The 25,929-nt window shown below is 42.3% G+C and overlaps 1 protein-coding gene and 1 long non-coding RNA gene across 3 annotated transcripts in view; one reads left to right on the plus strand and one right to left on the minus strand.

Moving 5' to 3' along the window:
- Nucleotides 1–25,679, minus strand: part of fgd1 (FYVE, RhoGEF and PH domain containing 1) — a 47,022-nt gene extending 21,343 nt beyond the window's left edge. Inside the window, exon 1 of one of the 2 annotated variants that reach the window (XM_023835876.2) lies at nucleotides 23,898–25,679. In XM_023835876.2, the coding sequence (XP_023691644.1) occupies nucleotides 23,898–24,054 (157 nt within the window). In that variant the 5' untranslated portion in view covers nucleotides 24,055–25,679. Of the gene's footprint in view, nucleotides 1–3,858; nucleotides 4,453–23,897 lie in introns of those variants that run through there. The other variant, XM_023835878.2, reaches the window with a different exon arrangement.
- On the plus strand, nucleotides 4,009–9,669 carry LOC111856152 (uncharacterized). Its single transcript, XR_002841061.2, has 3 exons — nucleotides 4,009–4,142; nucleotides 8,502–8,620; nucleotides 8,970–9,669. It is a non-coding gene; the product is annotated as an uncharacterized lncRNA (long non-coding RNA).
- Nucleotides 25,680–25,929: the final 250 nt, after the last annotated feature.

Below are 25,929 nucleotides of genomic sequence, written 5' to 3' on the forward strand. Positions count from 1 at the left end.
TCTCTGATCAGTGCGAGATCTTCATGGTTTGCCCTGAGTTCGAGCGTTTTTTCCGGTGTGTGTTTCCCTGTGTTCTGACCTCTGCTACGTTTTCTAGACTCCGAGTTTCTGCCTGCCCCCTTTCTGGACCGACGCCGATCGCCCGACCACTGCCTGGACCCTTGACTGTGTTTTTCGTCTTTGCCCCTTTCTGGACCGACGCCGATCGCCCGACCCCTGCCTGGATTCCCGACCGTGTTTTTCGCCTCTTCCCCGTCTGTACCGAAGCCGATCATCCTGCCTCCCCGCCTGAGTTTCAGCCACGCTCTCGGGCTTGGTCCTGGGTACTTCTGACCTTCATACAAGAAGAAGTTAATAAACAATCAGGACTTACAGCTTGCCGCGTCAGTGTCCGTCTTCTTGCATCCACAACAGACACTAATTAGTTGTATAAGCTACTGTATTGTTTTATTTCAGTTGTGGCTGTTACTATACGGAAATATTTCAATTTAAGTAAAAATGCTGAACTGAAAAGCAGGGAAGTAACACTAGGGCTCTGAATTTTCCTGAGTGAGTCATTCTTTGAAGACCAAAGAACAGGCAGGTAGTCACAATGTGAAATGTGAAACTACGCAGCCCCTAAATTTTTACATTTTAATTATCCCGGTTATTGTTCATGCCAGTAAAACCAAATATCCACTGATATCGTGTTGGTTTATCGAGATCTTTTCAAAGTTCTAAAACCAAAGCTAAACGTAGTGAACATGTGGTCGTCTTAGCATTTTTCCCACCCTATCAGAACGACCGTTACAAACAATGAACAGCTGTGGCAAAGCGACATCCATAAGTCAGAAGAAAACCTGAAGATAAGTTCTTAAGGCTAGTAGGAAAAAAAAATGTAAGAGCAGGTGTTTGTTTCAGAAGAGTGAACAAAAATGGGAAGAGATAGGAAGATGATAACTTCCTACAATCTATTAAAATACTCTGTTACATGCATAAGGACAGGAAATAGCTCCCTGCCAAAAATAATACATTTAATAGACTACTGTCTATAAATAAGAGGAAAATATTTACATTACATTACATTTTATTTATTTTGCAGATGATTCATGGACGAGCCAGTGTGGATCAGAAGGCCGGGTCAGACAGTCCCTTGAGCAACTCGGGTTAAAAGCCTTGCTCAAGGGCCCAGCAGTGACATCACTCTGCTGGCCATGGGATTCTCAGCAAACTCGTGTATTATTAACTAGCTGCTTGGCCAGCTTTGCTATCCACATATACATTTTTATTCAATCATACTTACATAATTAACTGGAGCAACATTTCTTTGCACGTTGCTCAAGTGTCCGGTCCTAAAATTCCAAGTTCATAACATTAACCCCTGTGATAGCTGCCGCCCTAATGTTTTGTGCATATTTGTTAATATGTCCTTGTGCAAATGATCAATATTGCACAAATATACAACCTTCAGTTCCCCGCTGGATGTGATTCTGAGCCACTTGCACATACACTGAGGGAAAAACAAGAAACGGTAATCGAGTGTGTGGCCAAAAATCAAACTAAAACGTCTCTACAGGCAGGATGAAATTAGTGAGTAAAAAGGCTTATGCCTGAAGATCCACTCCAGCTGATGATGAAATGGCTATGCTTATATTTTAAGTGACAGTGGGAGGAACCCCCAATATGAATGGTCCAATAGGAACCCTCAATATAAATGATCCAATAGGAATCCCCAATATGAATTAACGCAGAAAGAGCAAAGCAATAGAAAATTCCCTCTTTCTCTCTGGGATAGTTCACTCCATGCAAGAAGCTTATTTTTTATTTAACTTAAAGGGTTCAAACATGAAATAACATTCTATGCAAAAACTGAATATGTATTCCATTGTGATTATTCAGATCAGAGCACTGAAAATATGGAATGATGTTAAACAGCTTGAAATAACATGATTTAGAGACCAAGCTCATCAAGCTCACTCTGCCGTCTGAATGCCTGATGTCCTTCAGTAGAAAGTTTCCGATACAATTTTCATATCTAATTCAAGAGGCAAGCTGTAATCAAGGTATTTCCTTAATGATTAAAGAACATTTGTTTGAACTCAGAGACCGTCAGGCCCAACTCTCAAATCTATGGCATCTTCTTGACTTAACAGCTAACAGAGGATGACCTATTCAATTCTGGCAATGTTACATACTGACAAAGTATTAAAACAACCAACATGACATTCCAGATACTTAACACAATCTGGGATGTCTAAACTTACTGTTATTACTCTTGGATATGAATGTAATCTATAAGTAATAGCACATGCAGAGCAATTTTAAAATTGAAAACAAGTCAGTCAGAAACGGGCCATTCAGAGGCCACGTGTTTTGACTAACATACACATGATCAAAGGACTGATTTCATAAGGATGGCGATTTTATTGCACAACTGACACAAATGGCCACAGCTATCAGAAAGGTGGTGGAACACTGGCTCCCTTTAACACCTTTTACCCCTGAGAGAAGAGTCCCAGGTGCCTCGCTGTTCGACTTGCCAATCTGTCAGAGAACAGGAGCCCAAAGTAGACATCAGTCTCCACATGTGAGTAGATGTTCAGTTGAAAGTATGAGAGCCAGATGGGTTGCAGAGAAGAATGAAGAATACATTAATAGCCTTCCTGGTTTGGAAAATCACCCGGGAAGGCATGAGATTTGCTAGTCCCATGATCTGTCTTGATTCTCATCCTTCCTTGGTTCTCAACTCCCTCTTAACACTTCTAACACTCACACAGGCTAGTCAAGTTAGTAAAAGACAAAATGCAGACCTCCACTGGTGTGATTTTTAATTTTTCACAGTTTTGAACTCTTTTCTATACAATGTACTGCCCACATACTAAGATGCTTTTCTGCTGTGAACCATGTAATCACTGTTCCAGCTTCATCGATCCAGTATACCTATGGAAATATACTCAGCTTTTTGTTACAATAACTTAAAGTGTCAAAAGGGACACATTTAGCTGCTATACTTCAAAATATATACTAGGGCTGACCTTGCTGTCAAACCAAGCAATACAGATGAGCATGTCACTCATGTGTATATGTCCTTCTGTTTGAGGATAACAAAATGATATGTTTGTGTTCATGGGGACTAGTCTGACACACCCCCTAAACTGCATATCCAAGTGGGTTTATACACCTAATAACACATACCGTTTGCCCACAGACTGATTCTTCAGGAGCAATATAATAAACAAATATCCCATTAATATCAGCCTAGCTAAGCACATCAAAAATCAGACAGACATCTGAGTCAACCTAATGAATCCAAGCCAAAGATGAGGTCCAACATATAGCCTGGAAATAGCCCATCACTCTCAAGGGAATCCGTACTATAGGTGCGATATCAACTGCACATTCAGGCATTAATTGTCATACTAGTAATGCATAAGATTAAGACAGTAATAGGGAGATTAAAAACAACAGGGTCAGGAACTGCAGAGGACTGCTTCGTACATGGATTTGTAAATCCAAGCTCATATAACACCGGCAAAATCTTAGAGTTCATGTTTTGAAAATGAGATTCTGTGAATGTTATTTCTATTAAAAGCTGTGGGGTTTTATTTGAGACCATAATTTTCTGTAGAGTGGAAATGCGAAAGAGCGTCAGTTCATTACCGGACAGTCTTCATCCTAACACAGTACATACATGCAAAATGTATCCATGATCCGCTACACACACAGGAGACGCATTGCACGGACATACAACATGCGACAACCAGTTTGCTAGAAATCATCGCTTCTCAGTAGCTTCAGTCTGTGCACAGGAGATACGTATGCATTGTACACTGAAAGACAAACACAATTAAGTGAAAAAAAAACAGTTCATTGCCTTACCCCGGAGCACACTGGATTTATCCATGTACATCGCGCAGCAAAGCACGAAACCAGTCATTAAAATAACCGAACGGGAGACACAAATCCCCCAATCGCTTAAACGACAAAACGGGATTTAAAAACGATAGTATTGTATCTTTTAAAATACAACAAGTCTTTCTGCTACCATCCGTAATAAATGCGCGTTAAAGAAAAAATGCGGCATGTTTTAATAAAGCAAAGCTTTCCCTCGCCAAAACGCCGGTTTAGCGGAAAGCATCCTCGCCGGCACGCCTATTACAACGGTAGGTGTCTCTTCCGTCGTGTAAAAGACTCGGTTATCCCCCCTGCCTTTTGATCATGCCCAAAAATAAACGACAAAAATTCACGGCGTATTATTATCTCCGGACAACAGGCGCGAAGATGATTAAATGTCCCTTTTTTCAAGCGCCTTTCATTGATGGATTATCCGAAAAGGCGGACAGCATGCGATCGTGGCAGGCAGTCTTCTAACACATAGGCAGATCTCATACAATGACCCCGTCCACCGCCGCCTCCCTGCCGTCCTCATTACTCTGTTTCCGTTCGTCTCCTTCCCAGTCTCATACCTGGCAATCTCGGACCCCCCCCCCCCCATTTTGGTTTCCTTGACAACAAATTAAAGACAGTGTGTTTAGCTCTTCATTGACTGAGACGATACTTGAGAATACAAATACAGTACTAACGAAATCCATTATATCCTGCTGTAAACCGGCATTATTGTAACCCATACTCCCGGAAAATATAGCTTTTTTTCCAGTAACAACGTCAGGTTATAAAGCTTTCTATGCATCAGCAGCAATGGATCATACAATGGATCAAAAAACATCCCACATTTATGTTTTAAAATGTACAAGCATTTTTCATTGCGCAAATATTTAAGTAATTACACGTGCATTAACATATACAAGCTGTATAGCCTATATATACGATATATTACATACTTCATGTATAGATACATATCCGCATATACGTCAGTGTGTATTTTTAAAAAATAAGTTCACATGTATATTTCTTTATGTACATTTAAATTTGACACTTAAGTGTGTTATGCTTCACTGCAAAAATGTAATAATATCTATTAAAATAAACCATTGAAAATGACCCGGTACGTTTATGACAAACTGTTTACGAAACTCTGCCCAGCATCGTTAGATTAATACAAAATATGAGGTCCAGGCCGTTAAATGAAAACACTAATAATAATATGAACTATTTAGTTCTCTTTCCAAAAACAATTTTGTCCCTTATTCTGTTTCTCCAAGTGGACCTTTTATTGAAGAATTTTTACTGAAGATAAGTATGCATGCATAGTCTTACAGCCTGAACGAGTTTTAGTTCGATATGTTAAATTTAGTAACTTTCATAGCCCAGGTGATTAATGAAATGACTATTCATATGCTAATGAAAAGCATTAAAAAAAACATCCCACAAACTTGGACTAAAGGGAATGAGGTTCTACATGTCAGTTACAGCAGCGCCTGGCCCTGGTCCCAGGAGGCCACATGTGGGTCCTGCACACTTTCATTAGTCTCTGAAACAGCATTTTACTCAAACAACCTTAATACAGAAATTAAGAGCTGAGGTTCAGCAAAAGGCAGCTTATTTAGTCACCCACAATGCCTGATCTGTTAAGATTGCTAATACAGATAGTTTAGACACAGCTAAGGAGAGTAAGTTTAGCAAGTAAGGTACATAACTAACGGACATACAGGCCATTTCTGTAACTATGTGCGTGTGGCTTGTGGGTTTATAAATTACAGTGTAAAGATACTTTCCATACTGGTTCATTCTAAAATCAGAATGAAAATCTGCAGAAAAACAACTTAAGAACTGAAAGTTTAGTCTGTTTGAGCCATAATAAATATAATCTTCCATTTTCCATAAATGAAATTGAATCTCTGAGGATGACGGAAATGTACAACAAGATAATGACTGATATCATACTACAAATATTACTCAGGAAACTTTGGAGCCATGCTGCACCAGAATACTCAGCAGGCTCTTGACTTACAGTAGAAACCACGGTTTTTATTTAGCCTAATTTGCAAGTAAGTGGAAAATAATTTGATGGGACACTTAATGGAGCCAAAAAAGAAATTGGCCAGAACATCCTTGTTTGTGAAAAGTGCCTTGGGATTGGCGACAACAATTCAAACCCAGAGGCTTGGTCCTGCATCACCAGCAAGAGGTAGGAGGGTCTTAGGGAGGGATGCTGTGATCAGAGCCTAAAGCAGGGGTCACCAACCTTTTTGAAACTGAGAGCTACTTCACGGGTACTGAGCCATACGAAGGGCTACCAGTTCGAAACACCCTCCTAAACTTATCTAAACTTCATGTATAATAAACATGTTTTAAATGCTTTTTTTAAGGTATTGTCATTTTCAAATCTATATAAATGCAAATGTGATTAAAGAAGAATAGCAACAGGATAAAATTAAATTTTAGACGCTGCTCACTGGTGAGTTGTGCTATTTTTAGAACAGGTCCGCGGGAGACTCTTATGGCCCTTGGGGGCATCCTGGTGCCTGCGGGCACCATGTTGGTGACCCCTGGCCTAAAATAACAGAGAACCCCCTGCTGGTCATCAGGATTATCTGAAGGTGTCCTTATTTGGAATGGAACTAGCCAAAGACAGTTTGGCTTCCACGGTTTACTGCTATTAGACAGCTTCAAAATAGGTGTGTGTTTATTTTCCATTTTAACTGTTTGTATGATGCCTACATTATGTATGTTGTCGAAGTTTTTTCCCCCACTGTGGTTGTTTGCCCGGTGTGAACTAAACTTCACAGGGAGCTAAACAGCTAAACAACAGATCCTGAGCTGTTAAGTAAAAAGGGAGAAGTTCAACAATGAAAAAAACAGGCATAAATATTTTAGATCTTCAACAATCACATATACATATATATATATACATATATATATATATATATATATACACATATATATATATATATATATATATATACATATACATATATATATATATACATATACATATATATATATATACATATATATATATATATATATACATATATATATATATACATATATATATACATACATATATATATATACATATATATATATATATATATACATATATATATATATATATATATATATACACATATATATATATATATATACATATATATATATATATATATACATATATACATATATATATACATATATATATATACATACATATATATATACATGTTTGCATCTCCCTCCCTTTCTGGAATATCCCATAATATTATCCGGGATGTTACAGGTCCTCATGTCCACACGCTGCTGACCTTACACGGTTCCGCTGCCTGTGAATGAGGATTACCGGACACAGGCTCATCTCTTCCCCCTCTGCCTCCCCCTCCTGATTTTTCCACCCCCGCCGGGTGTGTAGAGTAGCACCTCCCAGCAGCCCTGGCGCAAGCTGCCCACTCTAAATGGAGAGATTTACCCCCCTGATTTCCCCCGAGACGGCGCCATCTGTCCAGTGTCACTGACGCCGTTCTATTACCACAGAACATACACACACATATATGCACACGGTGACACTGTATGGTGCTGCGATGTAATGGCGGCTTTCTTCTGAAATCATTCTTATTATGTAACAAGGTTACCACTATACCCAGAAAACTCTCAGAAATGATGCGTCAGCAGCCAATCGTAAAACAAGTTAAGGTCAAATAAGTCTTATAATGCTAGGGGAAGTCATGGCTGTTTGGTTTCCAGGACACAATGACCCCCCTCCTATTCATTCCAGGTCATATGCAAAACATGAAGCCCCCCCCCCCCCCAGCTGCTCATTGATCTTTTGATGCCGAGCAGTCAGCATGGACTGGAGGTTAAGTGGGGCTGCCACTTTACATCAGGCAAATCCACACTGCTTCTCAGGAAATACCCACACTACACACTAGTACTAGTACTAGTTTTTCCTTGCCACCGTTGCCTTTGGCTTACTCAATGGGGGGTCCTTACAAGGCAGAAATGTAAAGCGCATTGAGACAATGTAATGTTGTGATAATGCGCTATATAAATAAAATTGAATTGAATTGAATAGTACTGCATTCAGCTCAATGACATAATTTTTACTTTAATGGCAATACAAGCCAAATCCTTTCCTTCAATGTGCAGAGCAATTACAGCTAAGGTGATAGATGCTGATTCAATAAAGGACTGGTTAACACCTAAAACTTGGACTGGAGAATAAATTCATTAATTAGAGCAGTGGTGGGGAACCTGTTCCATGGACGGCTGATGTGGGTGCGGGTTTTTGGGATGGCCTCTCAATCAGCCAATAATAAAACAGTGGTTCTCAATTCCAATCCTGGAGACCCACTGTCATTGGCTGATTGAGAGGTCATCCCAAAAACAGGCACCCACATTGGCCCTCCATGGATCAGGTTCCCCAGCCCTGAATTAGAGGAACCCCTCATTATCTAATCTTAATTCAGTCCACAAAACTTATTCACTAGGCGGACACTTAATGAAAATGAATTGCCCAGTAATTGCCATATTATCATTTTTAATTGGTTCCAAAGGTCAAGCATCTATTCCCAGCACCCTAAGTTTGCAGCCCTGAACATTAATGCCTGTCTCCTGTAAACCCCCAGGTTCAGTGCCACATCTCAGGACTGACACTAGGGGCACGATGCTGAATGTGATGGTGTCACTTCAGCATTAAAAGGCATGAATTGTTTTCCTCATGTATATGAAGACTTATATACCAAAGGTATGGCAATCTTATTTAGAAATGTATGCGGGTTTTCACTGCAACTCCCTAATTATATTACTAATTAGCAGACTGATTGGCTGAAGAGTCCTCACACTTGGGTTTGAACAGCTGACCTAAAGGTTACCCAAAAAGCCTGCATACACACTGCCCATCCCTGATATAAAACATTCTAACCCCTACAGGATAAGGTTCTTTGCTATCAAACCCACACCTATTGTTATTAATAATATATCCCCGCTGTGCATTAAATCCCAATGTATTTTCACTGACTCAAGTGTTTTAACATTTTTAATCGCTAAAAAAACTGACAATTCAATTCTTATCTCTGCATGTCATCTCCCTGCAGGTCACCACGACTGCAAACTCACGGCACAGTTTCTTGTACTATTTATGACAACGGAATTTCAGTAGAGAATCTCAGGAAAGGAGGGGAAATCCCGCTCTGCTCTTCCGCTGCGTGCATAAAGGCCTGCAGATGTCCATCAGCACGGCCCAGACAAGGCCGCCTTGCTACCCTCTCACAGCTGTCCCCCAGACCTTTATAGCAGAGCTGCCCCAGGCAGGGTGGAGCGCACGGCTTTTTTAGTCACATGATCATCAGCGGTCCATTTCCCACTATGGCAGCCCATTCGGAGGACAGAATGAACTCCGTTTATACCAATACAAACTTGCCACGCGTGTAGATTATGTCTTTTCCATCAAGCACACACAAAAAAATAGGCTGACCGATTTTGGAAAAAGAAAAGAAAAAAGGCTCGCAGGCAACCTTCTCTGTTTCCAGGGCAGTGATAAACATCAAAGACTCCTATCTGATTTCCCCGTGCCAGGCATCTGGAGTTTTCAGGTCGAGGGACTTTTCAAAGCTGGCCCATAATTTTAACCCCCACTTCCCATGTGATGAGAAACAAAGCCAGCGCAGTGATCGGCAGAGAAGGAGCCGGTCCGAGGTCTCGGACGCTAAGTGGCCTATAGCTAATGCAGAGGCCTGGTGACTGCCCCAGGGCACTGATTAATACAGCTGACTTGTAAAAGGGACAAAGCTGAAATAAAAGTGTGTAACTCTTTAAAACCATTAGGTTTAAAGCTTTATTTTCAAAAGGACTGATCTTCATGCTTTCATTACAAAAACAAAGACTTTGTTTTACTGTATGTGGAGTGAATTAGGGTTTTTAAATTTTTTTATGAGTTACTTGACACATGCTTTGCACCTAATGCAAAGGAATGAATGTGTCTGATTAGTACCATCCATTATAGGTTATACAGTGGTGGGTTGTAATAGATCCTGTCTCAGAGAGCAGGTGACACCCTGAACAGGCTGCCAGTCCATCACAGGACACTCACACATAACCACACACAACTTCAGAAACACATGTTCACCTAACTGTGTGATTTTAGACTGTGGCAGCAAAGAACCAGAGGAAACCTACTCAGCCATGGGGCCAGGGGCAGTTATAGGGGGGCAGGGAACTGGCCAGTTACCCCCGTGACAACATGAATGCCCCCCCAGTAACACCGGACACCGACAGGATTAATGGCGTTCATGTGTTGCAGCAGTCAATATAACAACTGAACGTTTCTTTTTATGACAAAATTTTATCCATAAAGTGTGCAGCTTTTGTCACTGCATTGTATCTTTCTGGGCTTCTGGAAGAACATTTCAAGAGCCACTTGATATGGGAAGTCAGAAACGTCTGGCCCATTTATTGAGATCAGCAAGCATCTGATGCAGCAAGAGATGCAAGGTCTCCTTGCAGCCTATTGCAGATGTTTGTCGTGACCTGCAAATACATTAACTGTTAGGCTTTAAAAGTGATAGCTGATAGCTTAAAATAGTGATAGTTTAAAGCAGAAAATCCCATTGTGAAAGGTATTTATTACCCTGTTCGTGGTATTTTCCAACGCGCGCTCTCTGTCCGCTGGTGTGAGTGTGCTCACCTGTGTGTGTGTGCACATGTCTCTGTGTGTACGCATCGGGGCGAAACTCCGCCATGCGCGATACAGAGAACAGAGGAGAATTGTGAACGCGCGACCGTGTAGAGACAAAAATGACAAGCTGTTGTGTAAATAAGAAATATAACATAAGGCTATTTAGTTTGTTTAATAAAAGGACAATGTATAGACCTGTTCTATAGGAAAGGTAACCTTAAATGACTACTGAAGTGATCTGGCGCTATATAGAAAATAAAATTAACTTGTGAGGTGCCGTTGGGGGGGGGCAGGGTGCCCCCCTAATATAATGGTAAGGGAAACACTGATTATTATTATTATTTACATTTATAAACGTGGGCTAAAATTATGTGCGCTGGCAACGTCAAAACACAAACATAAGCACATTATCTTGACAGACTCTTAACACGGGTGCAGCGGGTGGTCGAGTCACTTCGGCTGATGATAAGTTAACAACAGAAAAAAATAAATCTTGATGGAATCTTGTGGAAGCAAGATAGTCTAAACAAGAAATCGGAGTGAGTTACATATTTTCTAAAACTGTAAAATGTCACTCTAAAGCATTGAATAAATAACTTAAATTGGTTTTATCGTCTTCTGATTCCTAATGCTGGCAATCTAGTGTACCACCACTTGGAGGACATTAAGGTCAAATGCATTCACCCTAACTGGCCCCAGTCTGCCCCCACTCCCCCCCCCCCCCAGGTTGAATTGAATTGGTGTAGAACCGCCACTGTATGGGGAGAATATGCACACACAGACCCGGGGGCTGGGATCTGCAAATCCAAGGTGGATACATTTCACTTAAGTAACATCAGGCAACAATCTGCAGTTCATTTGTGCTAAATGTTCATACTTGGCAGTTAACTGAAAGATGCAGTGATTGTCATTACTGATCTGATCCTGGAAATCCATACCAAAGCGCACACATTCATCATTTCATTATGAAATCAAACATCACGTGCAGCTTGATATCTGGCTGTCATACGGCTTTGTTCATGGTTGACCTGTTACCTGTTTACGTTTCAATCTCACAAATCACATTTACCCGTTAAACAGCGGCTTTTTAAATGTGGTTCAGTGGTATCATATTTAGGATTTCCATCTGTTTTAAGGATCTTTGGCCACTAATACAAGGGATCCAGCTGGATTCCCTCGTTACACACCTCCTTTCACGTTCCACTCATTGGATGTCTCCTTTTCAGAAATTAGCAGCAGGGTCTGGGATGGGGGATTGTTGAAATGCCAATCCAGGGGTTTCTGGGCTGAGAGTGAACAGCTTCTGCTTATGCAGTGTAGCAATTCCAGGGGTTACACTGGAAATGTCAGTTAATCCATTTAACCGACCAAACATAGCTGGCATGAAGCTTCAAAAGACAATGGGACACATTACACCAGGAATGGACAATATTTATGAACATAAAAAGTCACTTAGGAAATTACACTTCTTTCCATAACTTTGCTTAATGCTGTTCATCCAGTGAATGGAAAATGGACAGACGCATTAATTCGGTATCTAGTACTTACAAAGGAAGGAGACTGGTGGCCATGTTGCCATATAGAAGAGACATCATTCAAACTACATTGTCCAGACACCATTTTAAATGGTCTTTAACAATGCGTTTTAATGAGATTTTATAAGTGACTTAATAACTGCTGTGGCTGAATGTGAATGCTCCCCTCCCTAGAATAATATCCCATTCCTCCAAGGGTGGGGAGGGGGATTAGGTCTCCAAGGGTATCTTTGCTGACCACTGCAGAAATGCCTCCAAGGGATCAAGAGGCATCAGCCCGTCCTGGGAGACGCTCTGCCCCCCCACCCTCACCCCCACCCCCACCCCCCCAGGCAGCTGCTGAATAAGGGAGGCTCCCCCCGAGGACTCTCTCCATCTCTGTATGTAAAGCAGGGAGGAGATACACACTGTGGGGAGCCCATCCATCTCCTGCATTTCCAACACGGCCCGCTTACAAACCGCACCCAGTCCATGGTCATTCATGCACCGGCAGACTGAGAAGCGCAGTCGTCAGCTGGGCTGCAGGATGCGCCACCTGCATTCTGCATACATTCCCAAGTTCTCCATTCTCCATGCTGCTTCTATTGAAGTCTCTGCTGCGGGAATGCAGGGACCGAAAAGACAGATCTAGGAGAGTGAAAATGCAGATTTTTCCACACACTGTCACAAGTGTTTAAAATATCTTAACCAATTCAAAGCTGTATCCCTGGAGTCATTATAACAGCGTGCATTTGAGTGATTAAAACTCGCCTTTAAAGCTCCCCCCGCAGTCCTTCTGGAGTGATTAAAGCCATGTCTCTCTCACTCTCACTCTCTCTCTCTCTGCTGCCACGTTGTCTGTGGCTCTGTGGCATGGCATTCCCACACACCAACACAGTGACACACTTTCTCACCTCCCTCTCCTTCTCCGCCATGGCCTGACCGCCAGACACACACACACACACACACACATACACACAGGTTTGTCATTATATCTTTGTGGGGACTCGTTTCTATGGGGAAAACCATAATTCCAACATGACAACCTTAACTCCATATTCAGCCCTAACCTTAACCATAAGTAACCAAACGAAAGACGAAACTTTTGTTTTTTTTCATAGCATTCAAAGATCTTTGTGGGGCCCTGAAAAATGGTCCCCACAACATCAAAATAAGTTTTTATCGCATTGTGGGGAACATTTGTTCCCTACAATGTAATGTAAACATAATCCACACACACACACACACTCAAGCTCTCCATAACCTTTTCCTGGCTATGCACAAACAGCAGAGCTGTTATTCACTAGGCAGATCACCCCTACTGACACTGGGAGTGAAAGTATCAGAAGCATCTGGTGATTGCAGATATGAAAATGTCCAACTCAATCAGGCATCCCTTCCATAAGAGCTAATAGCGACGCTGTGCAATCAAAGCTTCAGCCACAAACAGTGCAGTATACTAATCAAATCAATTTCCCTTCAAGTTATGGCTCCAAAATAATTATTCACAGTTGAATTTTCTTAATTGGTAAGATGACCTAAGTACATCAGCACAGAGTGAATGCTATCCCTCCATCCATCTCTCCAATTTGCTCATCCTCAGACCACCTCTCGGGGGCGCCAGACCTCTCCTTCCATGACCTCGTTCTGGAAGATCCCCAGGTATTCCCAAGCTAGCTGGGACAGGCAATCCTATGGTCCCTCCACAATATTTATCACCATCTAGTGCCTTTCACGTTATGGTTTTTTACACCCCTGCTACTGAGCTCCTGTGGGATGTAAGTTATTTACTGTAAAGGTGAATCTTCTGCAGGGGGAACATAAGGCTGCCCCCGCTGTTGGGGCAGGGGTCAGGCCCGCCGGGGCCTGGGGAGCAGAGCGCGGGCCTCAATCAGCACTCAGTGTGGCTTTATGGAAGCCAGGCTGCTTCCGGACAGGGCTGACAGGGATGCCTTCTTCAGAGCGACCTGTAGCGGCGGACAATGGCGGCCAAACACCCGCATTACCCTAAATATCGAATTACCAGCTGCAGTTAAGTAAATGAAATTAGGGTGAGCAGGGAGCCCATTCTGAGGGGGGTTTCCCACACAAACAAAGAGCTCAGCATGTTCCGTCTCCTCCCCCCTCCATCCCGTCAGATCCTGGAATCCAGCTCGGATCTCCTACCCTTCCCTTCACACACCTCTCTGTGCCAGGCAGCTGGCTGACTGGGACTCATGGCTGTCTGATCGCTCACTCTCCACAGTAGCGGCTGCGACGAGTGCACAGCAGTGATAAGGACAGTAACGATACTCTCAGTACACCCTGCGGAAAGACACGAGTCCCGAGAACCAGATACGGGTGAAGGAGTGTGGGAGCTGGTAAAGGGGGTATCGACGCCACACGCGAGGAACGGGTGCAAAGTTGTGGGGCTACTCAGCCACATGAGTGACACGCAGGGCTATTTATATGTGCAGGGGTTGTAGCACGAAAGGAGCGCCACATCTTCTCCTGTCTTGATAGTGGTTGTGCCTACTAATCACACTTTTCCCCTAATTCGATATGGGGCTCCTGTGTTTACTGCCTCCCTGGTAGTTCACTTGGACTGCAGCTTTCCTTCTGGGCTGAAGGCCCGTCATGAACATGGTCCAGCACAGCCCACTCTGAACCTCTCGAGTGCCACATATCAACAGATTCCTTCAACTTTCAGTACAGGCTCCATATTTCTGTATGAACCATTAACTCACCTTTTCTGGTTTTTACAAAAACACGTGGCTTTGAATTGAGGCATGTACAGACACTATGGTAGGAAAGGCAGACATTTATCACCAGTATGTGTCCGCAGGTGTGAAAAACCTGCACACTCAGCTGGTGGGGGAGGGGGGATTGGGGGTGGCGGGGGTCAGATAATGCCAAACTGCACATCATATATTTACACAGACTTCCTAAGCTTGGGCTGAAATGTAAAATAAAATTTTACTACTTAAGTCTGAAGTATTTGTTAATGCTTTAATTCATTTTCCTCTTGATAAGACACTGGGGACTGGAGTGTGGCAGGATGGCTGTGCTGTATGTCGCCATGTGAAAATAATGCCCGTTAAGGTTTCTCCTCCTTAATTAAGCAGCATGTACATTTGTTAATGAGGCTCCCATCCCCCGGTGCCAACCTAGCCACTAATTGGCGGAGCAGACCTTGGAATAAAGGAAGCATGCCAAAGCTAAGGACATCTAAAACATTAAAAAAACAGCTTAATCAAGGTCTGTGACCTTTCACATTTCTACTAATGCTGTGGAAAGAGACTCCAAATAAGAGGGGGGGCTCCAGACCGTTACTGGAAGGAAAAATATGGCAATAAAATCATCAGTGATGCTTCCAGATCCAAAAGCAACTGATGGCTTGAGCATATTGTGGGGACTTGGCTCCACACATTAGCTTCTTGCTAATGGAATGTGAATATAGATTTCCAGAGAGTATAAACTGGGGTGCTGGCATGTGCCTAATAGTAAACTACTGAGCATCGCACAATAGACTGCAAATTTGCGTATTGGCACACTGTTCTGGACAGGATGTGTTTCTAGTTTATGAAACACCACTTTTAAGTACAGAGAGGTGTAAATTTTTGTGACTCCTCTTTAGATTTACCAGTTATGCTCTAAGAGTTAAACTGACTCACACACACTGACACACACACACTCACACAAATTTTTCCCCCCAAAAAGGACTCAGACACGTTCACTAACAGTATGGGCTGCTTCTGTGTAATCTAATCTCTCTTCCAGATGGCTTTTATAGAAGTATGGGGGCGTTTTTTTCCAAACTTCTTAAAGGGTATGTCTGCTGTTTTAAAGGCATAGCACTGATTCTATTGTTCCAGGGGGTGAGGTCAGGAATCTCTTTCCCAGTCATTGGGACCCACCAACTCTGATTAAAGTATCCAAATTTTCCCCAAAAAAACTGCCAGGAAGAACACAAGCACAAGACGATAAAGGTCAGCAAAGGTCAGCTGCTTTGAATAGCCAGTGCAAATAAACAGAAGCAGAAATCCAAGAATGCATCTGGCATATGTCCAAATCACCATCTAAGGCAAAGTACTATTAACGAAGGGTAATCATTATTTACAAGCTTTTTTTCATTAGAAAGTTATAATTTCTAATTTAGGTATTTGTGTTAAATGCTAAATTAAGATCTCAGTGCAGGAAAAAAGGTTTCATCCAAGTAGCACATGTGCCTAAATACCTCCGTCCAGTAGGCCTGGCACCCTGCACCGCGCACGGACACGCAGCCAGGGGCCCGGTTCCGCCACAGCGCATAATTGTGCGGGAGGGGGTGGGATGTTGCTCCCACTGCGCCACAGTTCAGGCGACTTCCGCTTTCCCAGCTGCAGCCAGCTGCAGTGTATGTCGCCAGTTTCCATTCCTGTCGCCCTTCGCCTGACATGAGACACGGAGCGTCAGGGCAGCTCCGCTGGTCTGCATTCTCGGCTGTCCTGGGTCACTGGGGCCCTGCTGAGGTCGTGGCTAGGAGGAGTAAAGACTCGTCATTCAAAAAGGACGCCCCAGAGCGGTGGCTGGGGGAGTTCCTGGTGGTACCCCAAATCCCAGTCACTGTGGCTCTTACTGTGTTAAGTATCAGACTAATCATACGCGATTCGCACCACCCTAATGAAATTGAGGCTTTATAACTAGCTCTTGGAGAGCGTGGTTGACCAGTAACCATGTTGTTAAGTTAAAACACAGCACTGACAGCCCATTAATGGCCCTATGAACCGCAAGTGCAGCTGTGAGGTGAAATCTGAATGGCACTCGATTCCATTAGTGCTAATTCTGGGAGAAGTCATTGCTCAACAAGAAGGTAAATTAAACCCAGTGTCAAAATAACATCCTGTCGTTGTTCAGTGGCATAACCAGGGCGAAGCGGCACTGCTCAAAATTTCGCAGCAGGTTGCACTGTTGTAGAGATGCAAGCACATTACAGGTCTACGCCAGTGACAAAACCAGACAAGGAACTAAAAAAGTTTCAGTAAACAGCCTAATTGAGAGGTATGTCCAGCGTTCAGTGATGCACTAACAGTTTGATGACAGTTATAGTTCCTCACCCCAATAACTATATACTCTCAATATAAAAGTCAGAAGAACAACTTGGAAAACTGTGCCACTGTTCTGTTTTGCATGGTATGTAATTTTATGATATTCTGGTTTACACTGCTCCTATTTGTTATATACAGTATATACACTCACCTAAAGGATTATTAGGAACACCATATTAATACGGTGTTTGACCCCCTTTCACCTTCAGAACTGCCTTAATTCTACGTGGCATTGATTCAACAAGGTACTGAAAGCATTCTTTAGAAATGTTGGCCCATATTGATAGGATAGCATCTTGCAGTTGATGGAGATTTGTGGGATGCACATCCAGGGCACGAAGCTCCCGTTCCACCACATCCCAAAGATGCTCTATTGGGTTGAGATCTGGTGACTGTGGGGGCCATTGTAGTACAGTGAACTCATTGTCATGTTCAAGAAACCAATTTGAAATTATTCGAGCTTTGTGACATGGTGCATTATCCTGCTGGAAGTAGCCATCAGAGGATGGGTACATGGTGGTCATAAAGGGATGGACATGGTCAGAAACAATGCTCAGGTAGGCCGTGGCATTTAAACGATGCCCAATTGGCACTAAGGGGCCTAAAGTGTGCCAAGAAAACATCCCCCACACCATTACACCGCCACCACCAGCCTGCACAGTGGTAACAAGGCATGACGGATCCATGTTCTCATTCTGTTTACGCCAAATTCTGACTCTACCATTTGAATGTCTCAACAGAAATCGAGACTCATCAGACCAGGCAACATTTTTCCAGTCTTCAACTGTCCAATTTTGGTGAGCTTGTGCAAATTGTAGCCTCTTTTTCCTATTTGTAGTGGAGATGAGTGGTACCCGGTGGGGTCTTCTGCTGTTGTAGCCCATCCGCCTCAAGTTTGTGCGTGTTGGGGCTTCACAAATGCTTTGCTGCATACCTCGGTTGTAACGAGTGGTTATTTCAGTCAAAGTTGCTCTTCTATCAGCTTGAATCAGTCGGCCCATTCTCCTCTGACCTCTAGCATCAACAAGGCATTTTCGCCCACAGGACTGCCGCATACTGGATGTTTTTCCCTTTGCACACCTTTCTTGTGTATACACTCACCTAAAGGATTATTAGGAACACCTGTTCAATTTCTCATTAATGCAATTATCTAATCAACCAATCACATGGCAGTTGCTTCAATGCATTTAGGGGTGTGGTCCTGGTCAAGACAATCTCCTGAACTCCAAACTGAATGTCAGAATGGGAAAGAAAGGTGATTTAAGCAATTTTGAGCGTGGCATGGTTGTTGGTGCCAGACGGGCCGGTCTGAGTATTTCACAATCTACTCAGTTACTGGGATTTTCACGCACAACCATTTCCAGGGTTTACAAAGAATGGTGTGCAAAGGGAAAAACATCCAGTATGCGGCAGTCCTGTGGGCGAAAATGCCTTGTTGATGCTAGAGGTCAGAGAAGAATGGGCCGACTGATTCAAGCTGATAGAAGAGCAACTTTGATTGAAATAACCACTCGTTACAACCGAGGTATGCAGCAAAGCATTTGTGAAGCCACAACACGCACAACCTTGAGGCGGATGGGCTACAACAGCAGAAGACCCCACTGGGTACCACTCATCTCCACTACAAATAGGAAAAAGAGGCTACAATTTGCACGAGCTCACCAAAATTTCTGTTGAGACATTCAAATGGTAGAGTCAGAATTTGGCGTAAACAGAATGAGAACATGGATCCATCATGCCTTGTTCCCACTGTGCAGGCTGCTGGTGGTGGTGTAATGGTGTGGGGGATGTTTTCTTGGCACACTTTAGGCCCCTTAGTGCCAATTGGGCATCGTTTAAATGCCACGGCCTACCTGAGCATTGTTTCTGACCATGTCCATCCCTTTATGACCACCATGTACCCATCCTCTGATGGCACTTCCAGCAGGATAATGCACCATGTCACAAAGCTCGAATCATTTCAAATTGGTTTCTTGAACATGACAATGAGTTCACTGTACTACAATGGCCCCCACAGTCACCAGATCTCAACCCAATAGAGCATCTTTGGGATGTGGTGGACCGGGAGCTTCGTGCCCTGGATGTGCATCCCACAAATCTCCATCAACTGCAATATGCTATCCTATCAATATGGGCCAACATTTCTAAAGAATGCTTTCAGCACCTTGTTGAATCAATGCCACGTAGAATTAAGGCAGTTCTGAAGGCGAAAGGGGGTCAAACACCGTATTAGTATGGTGTTCCTAATAATCCTTTAGGTGAGTGTATATCTGTTATATTCATTAACTATGTTTACAAACATTACCCTAACAAAAAAAGTAATTAAATAAATGAATGAATGCAGAGAATTAGATAACGTATTTCTCCATTTCCAAAACAGCAAGAAAAAAAATCCTGCTTTTCACTCACAACTTTGACTAAAGAATCAGACTAATTCATGCACTAAATTCATATCCCGTTCTTTGCCTGACAATGCTACGTTGCTGAGGATGTTCTGGTAAAATGGTTACTTTGTGCCTGAGGCCCACGGTGGTGCTGCTTAGGATTTAGACCCTGGGTCACGGTCACTGCCACAGAGACATGGAGCCCCCTGCTGTAACATGTTTATCAGAGAGGTCAAGGGGCAAGATTATAGGCACCGTTTCCAGGGCTAATGTCAAGACACCAGGAAGGAGCTCTGAAAACTGCAGTGACCTACCACAGCCCACGGCTGACTGCTACAGTGTTCTGTGTGAAGGACTTCACAGACAGACCAGGCAAATCTTCAGTAAGGTCCCAGTTTCATGTGCAAGGCACACTTGTAAAAATGCAAGTAAATAAGATCAGAAAGGGACACATCATGGATTCCATTGTTGCAGGATTACACAATGTAGCGCTAAAGTGGGAGACTGGCATACACTCAGAGAATAATGCATGCACACAAACAGCTCCTCGGCCAAAACCGACAACTCACTACTGATTTACACAATAGAAATTCCAATTAATCCATTGATCTGAGGATACTTCTTCACAGGAATTTCGATGCGCTAAACATATGTTAAACTCACCATGGTGAGTATCTCTGAGTCATTGGTCTGAATAATAGAGAATATAGAAGGACAGAGTTTTCAATGGGTCAGCCCCCACCCAGCACATGTGATTCTGAACTGGGGAATTGTGGTATTGGGCCAGACGAAGCTGAAATGCAAATAGAGACTCCCAGCTCTGGAACGTCTCTCTAGGAGGGAACAGCCCTGCTCTTTTACAGCCCAGAAGTTGCTGTTTATCTTTATGCATACACACTAAGTGCCATTGCAATTCAGTTCAATCACATAATGAAATTACAGGGGTTACTTACTTTGTATGTGTTATTTACAGAGCGTCTTACTCATGTGTACCCAGGGGCAACTGCTATTCCAAATTAATGTTCAGACTCAGGCTGCTGAATAAAAAGCAATTACTTCCCCTGGAGAAGAATTTGCAAAATAACAATTGAAAAAAATGTTTCTATTTATATTCCATAAAAGGCAAAAGTTACTTTGCAAACAATTAAAAAACAGTACAAATTAGTACAATGGTCTTAACTCTGAGCAAGAGTGTGCACATGTGCGCATGTATGTGCGTGTTGTCTGTGTGTGTGCGTGTTGTGTGTGTTTGTGTGTTTGTGTGTGTGTGTGTGTGTGTTTGTGTGTGTGTGCATGTGCCCTGTGAAAGAACTACTTCCCTTTCCGGGGCACACTGCCTCCTGTCCCGTGATTCCTGGCACAGGCTACAGTCTTTCCATAACTCTGCACTTCATATGGAGTTGTGGATGTCTGTGTAGATATCATCATACATATATAAACAATGGTACTTTTGATCCATACATTTATATTTATTTATTTAGCAAGTGAAGCTAATAGCAAATTAAGGCATAAGTGTGGCTTGGCTGTGCTTCCAATGAACGCCCAGGTAGATGTGCATGTCATATAGAAATAAGAGCCACACAGCATCTTCCAACAAAAAAATAACCTAATCAGACAATCCCATACTAACATAACTCTACCCCAAAGGTTCCATTTACAGTTGAGAGTCTCTGCTGCCAAATTTTGAAACTCTGCCATTAAGCGCAGAAAATGCAGCTCAGATCCCAGCCTCAGGGGTGTGGGGTCTAGTCATCAGGTGGGCCACTTAAGTAAAGCTCTCAAACTAAGTACATATGTCACAGAACATTTCTTGTCCTCATGAGGATGTCTTCCTTATTCTTCCAACACTCCCTAGTTAGCACTCTAAGTAGACTTAATTAAATGCTTGTAACAAAACAAAACGTTGGCACCATTCTATGAGAACATCTAAAGCGGAAGAGAACCGTGCTGCTCCATGTCATCTCAGATGTCATTAGAAGAAAGAATAGCTGGAGGCTACTATTCTGCACCGCCTGCCTTGGACTCAATGCTAAGCACAAGACAAGGTAGCTGACATTCTCTTTATTTCTGACCTAATTAGCTAATTATCTTAAGATCAAAAAGGGGGGGGGGGACTTAGCACATCCGTTACATTCCTGCTGGGCACATGACATATAAAGTACACTTTTTGCCTGTGGCCAAAGACCCTTACAGCTGCCCACCATTCCTGGAGAGCATCTCGGTGTCCCAGACTTGAATGGCACTGCGCCCTAATTCTTGTTTCCCACTCCCAGCTCTGGACTTTGCAGACCGACCTGACAAACAAGAGGGAACAGAGAAGCACCGACAGCTTGACAGCGAATCCAGTGCCGCCACCCCCATTGCCATTTTCATAGTGTAAACAGGGATCCTGATAGAGTGTACAATATGAGGGTTCACTAGTTATAATAAATGCCCCTCCTCTTCTAAAACCGTCGTCTGTCTCCTTATTCATAACCTTCCCTTTTATGGTCTGCTCTTGTTTAGGTTTCAGTTTTAACCGTTTATAATTTTTTCAGATGGTAGGCTGAATGGGTGTTGAGAATGAGCAGTGCTACCCTTCATCCAAACCTACGGCTCATACTGTAACAGCTGCCACAGCGTGGTACAAGGCACAGCAGCTAAAAGTCAGTTTTATCCATTTCAGATTTTCGCACCCTACAGAAATAGCTCTGTCTGCACGTGAGGACATGTGAACAATGTTTCTTCCATATCTCCAAATGGACATACTGTCAGCTGTGCAGGAGTGTTTGTAGCATCTGGGTTGGGGGTCACATCTAATTTCAGCACCAATAAAATGATGCAGCAGCTTCCAAGTGGTTGGGTTTAATCCCATGATGAAACAGTGGAGAAAACAGTGGAATGGGTTATTTTTTTGCTTTTGCTTTGTCAAAAAAAAAAAAAAAACAGTCAATTGCCTCTCCTTGCTGTGTGAGATCCTGGTTTAAAGTAGACATACATTTTCCTTCAAGAAGATTTCAAATGTCAGAGAGCAAAATACAAGTAACTGTACTTAGACTTTTCCTAAGGTATCATTATTTGCTGCCCTGTTCTGTTCAAAATGCCCAAGCCTGGCAACTGCTTTAAATGAATCAATTTAAATAAATAAAAAAAATATTTACAATGACAACAATGGTTCTACATTAAAACTGGCAAAAAAAAGCATACAGATCAGTTCCAGTCCATCAGCAGCTTCTCCAACGCATGAAACATTCAGTAATTACAAAATGTGAAGCAGCAGAGTGGCTGCCAGCCTATACCAGGTCTATACCTGTTTTAAAAATGGACTATTTTTAAAACAGGACTATTTCCAAGAAAAATACAAACATACATTCAATTATTGTTGAATGCTCAGTACTGTACAGTGCTTTTAACATGCTTTTCACTGAAATACAATGCTATTTTAAAGTTAATTAGAAATGATTGATCTCTCACAAATGTACCTCCCCTTGAGTCTAAGGGTCCTTCAACTGACTTCACTTGACCTTAGTCTTTTTAATTCCCTTAACATCCAGCTTCCAAGTCCCTTCAACATGCTGTCTTTCATCTGAAGTGTGATCCGGTGCAACACACCACAGTAACTAATCTTAGACAGCAGAGGCCAGCTGGATGAGAAATTTGATTAGACGTTAACACACGAACACAATAATAACATACTGAACTGCTTCGAAGGTAGAAAAGGAAAACACAAACTACCGGTTACTCAAGTAGCCTAGTCTAAGATTCATCGATGAAAACTAAAAAACGGAGAAAGAAATCTAGAAGTCCTAATCCCATAACAGCCTGAATCCTAATACAATCGTTATACCATTGTCGGAAGCAGTAATGATAATCAAATATACTGTAAGTGAGTTTCGCATATTATTAACGTGAGTAGCTGACCCAAACCCTTTATCTTGGCTATACCATTCAATGTAGCCTATATGTAAAAATACGTTAAACAAACAGTTTCAGTCTCTCTTGTTTATATTTCGAGTTAGCGTTCAAGTCACGTCTGTATCGCATGTGTTGCTTAACCCTTCCAAAAACATTGATGACCTTGTTTATTATTCGCATTTTCAGAAATACACATACTAACAATAGCTACAATACTGGGACACACGCACAAACGCCTTATTTATAAAACAGACATACAGCTGCCTTGTTTGATGCACAAGGTAGGCTACTGCAGTGAGGTCAGAGGATGGTGTCCGTATAATTTTGATTCCTATAACGCACACGACTGGTATAGAGACAACACAGCGCTGAAATTAAGCCGCAGTCGTAATTTACTCAAGAGGATACGGAACACATAACATGCACAGCAGTAGGTAATCAAGATGAAAAATAGGCGATATTGCCACTGTATATTAAAATCGGGGCTCACCTATCCTGCGCAGTGGTGGCTGAGGACTCGGCATGCCGCTGCTGATGTGGTAGGAGAACCGCATTGTCTTAAACTGGCTGGAGAAGGAATTCGTGTCTGATGGTAACAACGGCGGTGTGAAGCTGATGAACGCGCTCTTTGGTCGGTTAAACTGCATACCTGTACACAGGTATATGAAGTATTTTCAGTTTTCCTTGCGTTAAAAAAGTGATCAGATTCCCGGTCCAGTCATAAATCCCCTCGGAATCAGGTCTTCGGCGTGCTCCGCCACCAGGTACTCGTCCGACCTGCCTGTCCCAGTAGCAGTCACCAAATAAGCGCTGTTGTCCCAGTCTGGATTGCAACTTGCGAAGAACCCCCTAATCAAATTGCAGTGCCCAGCCGGAATACACTCTAGCTGTCCTCGGCGACTACAATTGCCATCAAAAGCCACTAAATACATGTAAAACGCCATCAAATAACTATTAAATCAAGCTATTATCCAACGTATGCTAATAATTATTACTGTAAACCAGTTTGTGCCATTCGTTTTAGAAGGAAAATTGCGGACAATCATTTGCCCTCGGTATATCTGACGACAAATAGGGATAACTGTTACACTCAACAGCGCCGAGGTAGGCGACTGTACGCAACATTCCTTTACATCCCTGGCCGTTAAAACTGTAAAAAAAATCACTATATTTCACAGTGCGTTGACTTAAAGGTATTATCTTGATTTTGTCTGAATCCGAAAAGAGGACACCACACAAGTAAACAGGAGACTATTCCTAACAGAAACGGTCTTTGTATTGTTCTTCAGATTCCAAACGTATACGGGAGGGGGTTGAATTTCAAACTTCTCCTGGATATAAAAAGCGGCATAAAATGGCAAAACCCCAGTCGAGTTTCAGTCCTCCAATACTGAGGTTTAGTTCTCTTATCCCGGTTCCGACCCTAATTTCTTTCAGAAAAATCTGACTTAAAATAGACTGCAGTTAACCTGATTTAAGTTCTGCAATAACGAATTTGTCAACGAGCTTAAATTTTAAGAGCTGCATTTTAACCTCTGAGGACAAAATGCAAATTCCACGTTTTAACAACAGAGCCAATGTGTTCTTTTATGCCACAATTGCATTTAGTTTTCGGATGTTGCCCTGGCTTTGGTTTTCCCCCGATTTCCTTTCCAAAATGTTATCCCAGAAATATGCAAAGTCAGCTTCTTCTACCCAAATTCAAATCAGACATAAAGTCTTCACAGTATAAATCTTTGCGTTCCGTTTTAAACACAGTTCAGTCGTTATTCCTCTTGATTCAGAGTAGTTTTGTTTCTGAGTTTTTTTCCATCGCAGTCGCCGACTTTCATGACATAGTCCGTATCCATTCTTTGTGTGAAACTTTTAACGATACAGTCAAACTGCAGTCCTGAGTATGTTAAACTTAACTTCCCCCCTCCCCTCAGCTCTTTTCCCTGCTCCTGTTTGCGTTAGTCCGTCGACATCCGACACCAAGCTTCCACCCCCTCCTCCGCCATCTCTTTCTACCCAAGTCTGTTTCTCATTTTGGATTTTTTTTCCAAGAGGATTGTGCATGAAATCTGATTCCTTGAAAAACTTTGAGGAGAGTCTTTCTTACCTCCAAAGAATGGGCTATAACTGCCTTTTTCTAAACCTAAAGTTTGCAATATGATGTGTCATCACTAACGTTTAACTGCAACCGATTGAAAATAATCTCATAGGATCCATTTTAAAAGTGTTTAGAACCGGTGATCTCGCTTGGAGAATCGGGTAGCTGGCAGACAAAAATATACCCATATATTCAAATGCGGAGAATATTGCGTTCAATCCGGTAAAGATTATATGTTTATATTTTTTGGTACTATATTTTCATTTGAATTGGAAAGGTTTTACACCAGTAGACCAATCCAATCGTTCGCAGATTTCCTGGTACAATACAACTATAGACTACTAATTCAATGCAATAAATCTAAGTGGTAATAACTGAACACCTCATCAACTTAAAAAATCCACTGAACTTTCTACTGATTGTGCTCATC

This window comes from Paramormyrops kingsleyae, chromosome 6 (genome assembly GCF_048594095.1).
Source record: "Paramormyrops kingsleyae isolate MSU_618 chromosome 6, PKINGS_0.4, whole genome shotgun sequence".
Taxonomy (NCBI): domain Eukaryota; kingdom Metazoa; phylum Chordata; class Actinopteri; order Osteoglossiformes; family Mormyridae; genus Paramormyrops; species Paramormyrops kingsleyae.